The following is an 11,280-nucleotide window of genomic DNA, read 5'->3' as shown; positions in this document are numbered from 1 at the left end:
TTTCCATATCTAATCATATCACTGTTTAGTTTGTAGTTGTAAGTTGTAAGTTTATTGACTGCATTGTATTAATTATTAATTGATATTACTGCATAAATAAACTTTTGTTTATATTACAAAGAGAAATGTTTTGGTTTGTTTTGCATACACCTGCGTCATGCTGATGGGATGTCAGTGCTCGGATTCAAACCTTCATTCATTGTTTTTTCCCCAAAAATCGATATTCTTCGGATGCCGATTTTCCTAAGAAAACAATCTAATATTGAGACTGTTTTAATATTCGGTTATTAGTCCCTGATTTCAGGGTGGTGCCCCGTCAATGTTAATCCTTATTATTATTCTATTGATTTTTGATAATTGATAATTATCTTTGATTGAATTTGAATGATCAATAAGCTAGTGTTAATTTTAATTAATGTTTCATCGATGTTAACAATTAACGATTATCTTTGATAATTGTTGATTTAAAGGATTAAAAAAAAACTAACATTGATTCTCAATGTTCTATTGATTTTAACAATTAATAATTATCTTTGATAGTTATTAATTATTGCTAATAACCAAACTTGCTCCTAAACGTAGCACACTACATTTACTGGAGCCCCATATGAGGTTTTAATGAGTTAGATCCAATTAATTAATATTTAAATTAATTAATAACTACAGAAATAATTATTAATTATTTCTGATAGTAACACTGATCTAAACAACTGGTAAAGCCCTACATACACACATATATATATATATATATATATATATATATATATATATATATATATATATATACACACACACACTCAGCAAAAAAAGAAACGTCCCCTTTTCAGGACACTGTATTTTAAAGAATTTTGTAAAAATCCAAATAACTTTACAGATCTTTATTGTAAAGGGTTTAAACAATGTTTTCCATGCTTGTTCAATGAACCATAAACAATTAATGAACATGCACCTGTGGAACGGTCGTTAAGACACCAACAGCTTACAGAAGGTAGGCAATTAAGGTCACAGTTCGGGATCGATTTGGAGGAGGAGGGTCCGTCATGGTCTAGGGCAGTGTGTCACAGCATCATCGGACTGAGCTTGTTATTGCAGGCAATCACAACGCTGTGCGTTACAGGGAAGACATCCACCTCCCTCATGTGGTACCCTTCCTGCAGGCTCATCCTGACATAACCCTCCAGCATGATAATGTCACCAGCCATATTGCTCGTTCTGTGCGTGATTTCCTGTAAGACAGGAATGTCAGTGTTCTGCCATGGCCAGCGAAGAGCCCGGATCTCAATCCCATTGGGCTCGTCTGGGACCTGTTGGATTGGAGGGTGAGGGCTAGGGCCATTCCCCCCAGAAATGTCCGGGAACTTGCATGTGCCTTGGTGGAAGAGTGGGGTAACATCTCACAGCAAGAACTGGCAAATCTGTTGCAGCCTATGAGGAGGAGATGCACTGCAGTACTTAATGCAGCTGGTGGCCACACCAGATACTGACTGTTACTTTTGATTTTGACCCCCCCCTTGTTCAGGGACATATTTCATTTCTGTTAGTCACATGTCTGTGAAATTGTTCAGTTTATGTCTTAGTTGTTGAATCTTTTAATGTTCATACAAATATTTATACATTTTAAGTTTGCTGAAAATAAAAGCAGTTGAAAGGACGTTTCTTTTTTGCGGAGTTTATATATTATATTACACAGTATACACACACACACACAAAATGCTGTGCAAAAGTCTTAGGCACATAAGATGTTTCACAAAAGCATTTGTCTTAAGATGGTTATTTATATCTTCAGCTTTAGTGTGTCAATAGGAAATATAAATATTAGACTCCCAAACATTACTTTTGCAAATGGAAAAGATTAGAAGAACAGGGAGCCCTGCAACAGATGTCATGGCCCCACAAAGCCCCCCACTGAACATCGTGTCAGTCTGAGATTACTTAAAGAGACAGAATCAATTGAGACAGCCTAAATAGATAGAACTGTGGCGAATTCTCCAAGAAGCTTGGAACATCCTATCTGCCAACAACAAAGAAAATATTTGTGTCCAGGTGTACCTAGGAGAAAAGGTGGCCACACCAAATATTGGAATTTGTATGACATTAAGTGATAAAAGAAAACTATTTATGTCATTATTTTTGAAGACATCCTCACTATACAACATTTTTCACAAGTGCCTAAAACTTTTGCACAGTACTGTGTGTATATATATTTGTTTTATTTGAATTTTTTTCTGCATATGAAACCCATTTTTCTTATATAAGAAAAACGGGTTTCATATGCAGAAAAAAAATTCAAATAACAAAACAAATATATTATATATATATATAAGGCCCATACAGTGCAACATTAAAAATGAAAATAAGTGAACTATATCTGATCTGTTATATGACTGGCTCAGGATCTCAGCTTCTTATGAATGACTACATGTTGAACAAGAATAATTTTTAACCACCCAAATAGACAAGGAAAGAGAGAAAATATCCTTTTATATATTAAAGCAGACATAAGTTACGCTGAATAAGGTACAGTTTGAAAAGAATAAAATGCAGTGCAGAGATGAACGGTTTGACAGCACAGGGTTATTTCACCTGACAATGTCGTTCCCAATCACAGGATGTTCACTGTTATTTCCTGAAAGATGTGTGTGTGTGTGTTTGACCTCATGATTAAAGTGGCAATCTGTGGCACTGATCAATATATCACAAAACCGAACAAACGGCACATGAGCATGTCAGTGCTTTGCATGAATAAATCAAACTCCCTGATACATCAGATGACTCCTTTCACAGGTGCTTCACAAGTCAAAAGCAAGATAACAGCCCAAAACAAACTCTATGCGAGTACACAAATGCTTAAGCTCAAAGTATAATTTAGTTAGATGCGAATAGTGTGCGGCTCTATTTTTTTGAAGGCCTGGGTATACTTTGTTTTTGTGCATTCCGATTTGGATAGTGCCCGGTCGACCGCGTTGCCTTTAAAAGTATACTTTTCTGACCGCAAGTGAATGCGAACACGTTTGACACATGCCCTGATCAGCAACGCAGACAACCAAAGTATACTTTGGCCTCAAACGTGCATACTCTGAACGTGCAGTATGTGCATACACCTGGAATTGTTTGCACTAATTAGTGGGTCCACAAGGTGGCAACACTCACAACTGAGCTGTTGCTGTCACGAAGAAGCGCTAGACGATGCTATTGCCACTAAACAACAAGAGAGGTAGAAACAACAATAGTAGATGTGCACATCTAGAACGTGTATGTAAGGAGGTCAGGAGATACATGCAGTTGTTCAACTCAAGTCTGAAGGAATATAAAGACATCTTTATAAATTTAAACTACTGAAGAGAAATAGTCCAGTATTTCATAGCAGTCATAGCATGCATGCGCCAACAACCTGTGTATGCACGCACAGTCAAATGAAGTATATTTTGAAAGGCTAGCACCTGACTGTACGCAGAAGGTAAGCATTTATGTCAAAACCAAAGTATACTTTGGGCTTTATACTGCACTGTTGCGTTCTGATTGCATTTAGACCGCAATTCATAGCTACACATTGCATTCTCAGCACTACCCCAAGTGACACTATGGCAAACTTTAGCCTAAAGTGTCTTCTACAGTCAGTTTTCTCTTTTAGGTCAACTACTATGGAGGAGCAACAGTTTGCAGAGAATCTTGCTGAGCAGGTTAAAGTTAGTCAAACAGTCAACACGATTACTGCTAGCTGCCTGAATAATAACACATCAGATTTAATGGCATAGACAGATTTAATGGCACAGACATCCTTGCGGACTGAGTGTTATCGCAACGTACAAACCCTTTAAAGTACATTAATTATGCAAGCGAGATGAGAAGGTGCTTGAATACTTAAGTATGTTTCAGGCCTAACATCAAACAGCATATAAACCAAAATGACAAGAACAACCAAAGGCCAAGTAAGAGGAAGCTTCCCAACTGTGAGAGAGAGAGAGAGAGAGAGAGAGAGAGAGAGAGAGAGAGAGAGAGAGCCGTGATTTCTGGACAAGGTTTTCTCCATCCACTGAATCTGCTAGTGAGATCTGATGTGCAGCCAAATGCTTGAAGTAAAACGATCTGGGGGTAGGAGGGGGTGGAGTAGATATATTGGTGAGTAATTAGAAAACTAATTGGTTAGCATGAGTCCCTGACTCTCTTGATTCTCTTTTGGTGATGTGTAGTTTAAAGTGAACATTCAATGGCCTCACATGACTCCAGTGTTTTGCTGAGGTCTTTCCCTTCCTGCCCCCCTGCAAACACACCCTTCACTCGCTGCCAAGAGAACTTGCACCACACATATCTCTTCAACTGTTTATAGCAGCGTGTGTGAGACAGAGAACATGTTCTGCAAACTGTAGTCCCTGCACTACTATCATGGCATGTTTATAGCAGTATTTTGTCCTTTTTGGAGCTTGAAGTCAACATGAAACAGAATTCACAACCCATTTTACATTCTTAATGTGACCAGAGTCCAGAGTAAAATTGGATCTTTAATCAGAAATATAATGTAGGGCGGGACTTGATTTTCTCCTTGTGGAATTGATTGGATGGTTTAAAGTGTCTCTTTATGACAGGTGGTTAAAAATTAAGAGGGCTTGATGATGTCCGCATAAAAAGGAAAGTCATTTCATAGGCGGAGCAAGTTATTACATTTTGATAAAACATTATGAAGACAAAAAAAAATTCTTTGGTATAACATTCACAGATACATTTTGCACAAAAGAGCACAAAAGTGCCCGTCCACTTTTTTAGCCATGTTGCTTCCAGAAGTATTTTTCCCATTTATTTTTTTCACAATATTACAAACTTTGATTTGAAGCAAAAAAGCATTCGAAAATCAGGCAAAAAGACAAAGATACAAGACTGTGTATTTAACGTCTTTAATAAGAGAATTAACCACAATCCCATGAAGCAGGGGCGGTACTAGGACGTGATCTTTGGGGTGGGTGGTTGTCAGAAGTTTCATAGGGGGCACAAGGAAAATCTAGTGAGGCAACACCCACCCCCAGCACCCCTCCCCCTTATGCAAATGACGTAGTCGAATTAAAAACAATGCAAAATATAAAACTATTGATAAGTTGTTGATTATAAGTATAGAAACAAAATTTTTAAAGTATATTTCAAAATATTTAGATATATAGATATGTATCAGTAGTTGAGAGTGTAGGGAGAGTGTAGGGAGAGTGACTCAATAGCATCATTCATGGGGGTGGGCGGAGCTGCAGAGCTCTTTTGATGTGATTCTCTGATTGGTGGATCTTTTTCTTCAGGATCATGGGTAGTTTAGTTCTTCACCAGAAATTATGCTATAAAAAAGCTGAAGTAATGCATACTGATGGCTTCAGCAGAATCATATACCATCGATTAACAACCTCGGAGCTTACGGTACGTCTGTCTTTTCAGATTTATAAGTTATATTTTCATTACATGGAAAAATGAAGCCTAAACTTCTTTTGTGTTCCATGGAAGAAAGACAGTCAGGCTGGTTTGGAACACCATGAAGGCACAGTCGGCTTTGCACAGTGGAACTGACCCTTTGCTAAGCTGACCAATCCTATCTTAGCAACTGTTGCCCTGCCACCAATACTCTAACACGTGTTTGCTATTTTCCAATGACAGCCTATGGAAATAATGTGTGTATGAGTAGTTTAAAGCGGGATTTTATCAAAATAATCTCAAAAATTTAAAACACGTTTTTGACGGGACTTTTGAAGTTTATTTTATTTCATGTTGACTTCAAACAGTCCCAGTTACTATTTACTGAAAGAGCAGCGTGAACATACTGCTAAACATTTCCTTTTGTATTTCATAGGAAAAAACTATCATACATGTCTGGAACAACATTAGGGGTAAGTAAATTATTATGAATTATCCCAGATCACTCCCTTTCAAATCTTCTGACACTAATCAGATCTCTGTTGCCACTGTGAGCATTTTATTCCCCACAGATCTCTAATGCATCAGCTGACTACACTGTTCTGAGAACAGGGAATTTCCAGGTCAGAGTGTTTTTTTAGAAACTCTGTTGTATGCATTGACCACAGATCTGTGCACCAACACAACAGAGCCCACCAGGAAACACTACATGGCTGTCCCAAAACCGAGTAAGATGCCTCGCTGTGTACTGCCTAAACATGCAGCTGAACAGCCTCAGTGACTGATTTGGAATGCGCTACATAGGCGGCAACTTTGTGCATCATACAAATAGATTCAAAATGACAACTGATCCACAAATTAATTGCCTTATCCGTGAAGGATATATCTGATGCTGCCTTAGAATTCATCCAAAAGAAGGTACCTTATAAGCATAATCCAGCTGCCTACCTTTTGTAACAACTTTTGTGTTGGAAGCACACCTATGATTCTTTAAAATTCTGCCTATTCAGACATCTCACTAGGTTGTGGCACAGGGCCCATGTCAATCTAATTTTAATTGGCAGCTCTTCAGTGCTCTACTTGGGTGTAAAATGGGTGGTTAACATTGTCCCCTGTTTACACACACTACATATCTTTGTGGTTATTTTTAGAACCTGCTATGCTTTTCTCAGCTTCAGTATATTCTCTGACTGGAAACTCATTTCTGGCTTGCTCTGGACTGACAGGAACTCTTGCGTGTTATTTCTTCATTGCCTCATATATTAGCTCAGTCAGAACCCAGCACAGGTCAGTTTCTCTCGAATGGTCTCTCTTTTTCTCTCTCATCCACAAATTCATTCAGAAGATCTTACAATGGGAGACGACTTAAAGTCTGGAGGAATTTGAAAGCTGTCAACACAGCTGTCAGAACGTGGAATTCATTCCTGCACACACACTCACATCCACAGAAAGGGGTTGTAAGGTCATGTACAATGAACAAAGAGAGTGTCTAATGCAGAATAAAATGTCTGACTTTGTCCCTCATATGTAAACATCTCACAAAACTGAAAGATTTGCTTTAGTTCTCTGCAAGCCGTCTTCAAAAGATACCAAAATAAGTGTTCTGCCATTGGACAGTGTTAAGTGGGACCGAGGGGCTTGACCAATGGAAGAAAGAGGAACTGAATGTGGTCTCTTTTCTCCCTCCCTCAACAACTGTTCCCCTTCTTTATTGTCTTTAATCAACCATCCTTACAAACTTCCCAGACAGCTCTACGCACCACCTAGCTTGGATGGCCTGGCATACGGGTTCTCCAACAAGTAGCGGTAGTGATCGTAATTATCTATCATATATTTAGGGGCGTACATATGTTCTTTAGGGTCCGAGGGTGGGTACTCCTGTACAGAGCCATCGAACCAGCCCCCTGTTCGGATCAGCTCCCGGATGTAGTTGAGGTCACGCTTGTCCTCATAGTCGCCCCACCGAGGAAAGTCCCCGTTCTGGGCTGAAATGAGTTTGAAGTGGATGCCCTCTGGCTTGAAACACCAGGAGCAATGCCAGCCTGCGAAATGGAACGGACTTCCAATGGACCACTGCACCAAGATATGCCCGGTGTCATTCTCGTACTTTCGGAATCCTGGCATGGTGTAGTATTCCCGTCGGCGGAGCCGGATCCCATCGTTGTCATAGACGTCCCTCAGCATTCCGACAGTACACCCCGACACCACCTCGAGGGATCCCAGCTGCTTCCAGAAGAATCCATACAGTGACTTCCGCATGTGAATAGCGAAAGGCTCTGTCCAACCATCAAAAAGCTTGAGGAAAAGAACACCTTCCTGAGCTGGAATTTCATCGGCGTCGTTGATGAGAAAAACATCATCGGGCCGCACGCCCACAACTCGAGACATTCCATCGTGAGTCAGGAAAGTACGCAGGTAGTCATCTGCGATCCATCCGTCCTGTCGGCCACCGTCGGGGAAGTGATCCAGGAAGACGTACAGGATCTTGTGGCCAATGTAATCATATGTTTCGTTGAGCAGCAGATGCAGGAAGCGTAGTGGACGTCTCTCCCCGTATGCTGTGAAGTTTGACTCGCACACAAGGAAGAGATCTACAGCCTGAGCAAGCTCACGGAACCGCACGTGAAGCAGGTCAAATTCGTGGTTGACGTTGATGGCATTTATGACGCGTCGGGGTTTTTCGCGGGGCATCAGTCTCTCTTTCGTGGGCAGATTAGAGTGGTACACCATAGTGGGCACTCCACAGTATGGGCCGTGCCACCCTGGCTGACAAACGCACTTAACCAGCCGTTTGCCACGTTTTGGCTTCCCTCGAGCAGGGCTGGACTCCTCCACAGATTTGCCTTGAGTCTTGGAATCGTCAGGCATCTGCAGTATTTTCCGCTGACCCGCTCCAGTTCTGGTGGGTTTTGCCCTAAATGCCTCGTCTTTAGGGGGTGCCACCTCCATCCCTTGACGGAAGCACAGAGCACCTGCTTTGGTGCGAACGAAATAAGGGGTATGGTCGTCCCGGAGGACGTGTTTGCGAAGGTGCAAGTCGCCCAGGGATTCTAGCGGGTCTTGAGTCGACGTTTGTGGTGGTTGAAGCTTCTTTACCACAACCTTGACAGTGCTCTTTCTCTGTGCGTCGGGCTTCCGATTGGTCAGGCTACTGGGCTGCCAGGCGACCAAACTTCCCTTTTGATCCTGACAAAGAAAAAAGTAGAGAACACCATGAGTCGATATCTTAGTCTTCAGCTTTAAATAAAAAATGTACTTTCATTACTTTTTCAGATGCTTTTAATCACTTTTCCATGAAATTGTGTATTTTGTGATATACAGTATATCGTGATATACATTTTTGACAATATCACCCACTCCTTTGGCTGGATCATTTGTTTGCCCAACCAATGGCAAATGGGGGAGTGTTTGGGAAGCCTGTTTGAAAATGGTCACTATTTTTGCAACTCCATTGGGTGACGCTAATAGTCACCTTCAAAAAAGACATATTCTGAACTCTTGATTTCTCACGATCAATATACATCAGCACTGCACTTTATTAATCTTATTATCTCACACTGGACTGTCTTAAATTATATTCTCTCTTAACAACACACTGGCGACTGACTATCAACCGACAGCTGAATGTCAATACAACCTACTGTATATTTTATATATACTATATATACTATTTTTATTGTATAATGTGTATTCTATATTGTGTGTTTGTGTATTCTATATTGTGTGTATTGTATACTGTATATTGTATATTATTATTTGTATATTGTGTTGTGTGTAATTATGTGTATATTAGATATGTAAATTGTGATGTGTAAATAGGTATATGTCTCATCTATGTCTCATCACTGTCATGACTGCTATGTTGCTCAGAACTGCACCCAAGACTTTCACCCACTATTGCACTTGTGTATATGGTTGTGTGACAATAAAAGTGAAGTGAAGTGTATTACCCTACCTCTGTTGTGGCTGAGCTCCTGTGCTGAGGTTCTTCAGGTCTCCTCCACGGCTGTGGAGCTTCAGGTTCTTGTCTAGTATCTGGATCCAGACCTCCTCCAGCCCGAGCCTTACTGTCTGGCAGTCTGTGGGCCAGAAGAGGTCCTTCCTTAGGGGATACACTGGACATTGGTGTGGTCCCCTCCTTCCAGAAGAATCCAGTGACCATGATGAAGGACTTGATGTTGGGGTAAGGTGCAGACAGCTCCCTCAACAGAGACACGTAGTGAAGAGCCTTGTAGTAATGCAGGAAGGAAATGAGACACAGCCCCACCGTGCAGATCAAGAACACCCTGTGACGGCGCATTTTCATCCTGAGACACACAGAGAGGCAGAGCAAGAGAGAGATTTTAGAGTTTTGTTGGAGAACATTGACACTGGTAGCTTTTACCTTTGACTTACTGACACTGATCTACAGTAACATGACTTACAATCTTCTATTTTGACTTGAGCTGCTGAATCTAGTGTAGAGCTATTACTACAATAAATGTCTGAAGACGTCTTGTGTTAGAAGAGAAGAATGCATACTGACAGCAGAGAATTTATATTTAACAGTTTAAATCGAGCCCAAACAGAAAAGCTGCTGGAACTTTATAGTGTTTGATCTAATTTTCTTTTCTTCTTTAAAACAGTTTGAGTTTGTCAGAGACTGTAAATCACAAAATATCCAAACTTGCTGGGATGGTTCCAAATCTCAACACACCATACACACACACACACACACACACACACACACATGCATCCTTGTGACACACATGGCTTGCTCAAGACATAAGGCATGATTTTCTGCAAAGCTGTGAAAATTTCTCATTCAGAAACAGTTTTTTTACCAAATGTTTCAAAACACATCGCTGTTTCAAAAGCACGCCTTTGGAATATATTGCACACATTTTAGTTGTGCCCTTGCCAATGAGATTTCTTTAATTTCTTAATTATTTATACTAGACAGAAATGAGATTAAATGGAGAGCAAATGGAGAACTTTGCTTGCTTTCTCAGATGTTTCTCCAGAGAAACAGACTCCAGTAATCTCACATGTGTCTCCTTAAGACTTTCAGAAGAGATCTCAACAATGTCTGAAACTGTGATCAGAAACTCAGCACTCAAATGTTAGAGACCTCAATATGAAGTAAAACATTTCTCCACAAATTCCAATACCAAGCACTGCAAAAAATACATTTTCTTAATAAGTATTTTTGTCTTGTTTTCCAGTACAAATATCTAAACATTCTTAAGTCAAGATATATATATATATATACATTATTATTATTATTATTATTTTTTTTTTTACAACAAAATGGCAAGACATTTTGTCTTGTTTTCAGTGAAATCTATCTAAATTTGTGTCTTGTTTTTAAAAAACTCTTAAATCATATGACAAGAAAAACTATTTGCCAATGGGGTAAGAACAGAATGAAAATGTGGCAAGTAGTTTTTTTTTTTGTTTTAATCATGAACCACACCAAATTTTGTTAGATTTCTCTGAAATCATTACTTGATACACTATATTGCCAAAAGTATTCGCTCATCTGCCTTTAGACGCATATGAACTTAAGTGACATCCCATTCTTAATCCATAGGGTTCAATATGACGTCAGCCCACCCTTTGCAGCTATAACAGCTTCAACTCTTCTGGGAAGGCTTTCCACAAGCTTTAGGAGTGTGTTTATGGGAATTTTTGACCATTCTTCCAGAAGCGCATTTGTGAGGTCAGACACTGATGTTGGACGAGAAGGCCAACATCAGTGCTCTAATTCATCCCAAAGGTGCTCTATCGGGTTGAGGTCAGGACTCTGTGCAGGCCAGTCAAGTTCTTCCACACCAAACTTGCTCATCCATGTCTTTATGGACCTTGCTTTGTGCACTGGTGCGCAGTCATGTTGGAACAATGCAGTCAGACAAG

At 40.0% G+C, this 11,280-nt stretch overlaps 1 protein-coding gene across 2 annotated transcripts in view; it reads right to left on the bottom strand.

The window, feature by feature from the left end:
• Window positions 1-896: 896 nt before the first annotated feature.
• The window catches only part of LOC127449009 (beta-1,4-mannosyl-glycoprotein 4-beta-N-acetylglucosaminyltransferase-like), a 92,633-nt gene continuing 82,249 nt past the window's right edge, over window positions 897-11,280 (bottom strand). For both annotated transcript variants that reach the window (XM_051712073.1, XM_051712074.1), the window contains exons 2-3: window positions 9,341-9,692; window positions 897-8,571 (exon numbers count right to left, since the gene is read on the bottom strand). In XM_051712073.1, coding sequence (XP_051568033.1) covers window positions 7,138-8,571; window positions 9,341-9,692 — 1,786 coding nt within the window. In that variant the 3' untranslated portion in view covers window positions 897-7,137. The remainder of the gene's footprint in view (window positions 8,572-9,340; window positions 9,693-11,280) is intronic.

Source organism: Myxocyprinus asiaticus, chromosome 12, assembly GCF_019703515.2.
Source record: "Myxocyprinus asiaticus isolate MX2 ecotype Aquarium Trade chromosome 12, UBuf_Myxa_2, whole genome shotgun sequence".
In the NCBI taxonomy this organism is placed as follows: domain Eukaryota; kingdom Metazoa; phylum Chordata; class Actinopteri; order Cypriniformes; family Catostomidae; genus Myxocyprinus; species Myxocyprinus asiaticus.
The sequence above is the reverse complement of the archived record's forward strand: the minus strand, read 5'-3'. Positions and strand labels throughout refer to the sequence as shown.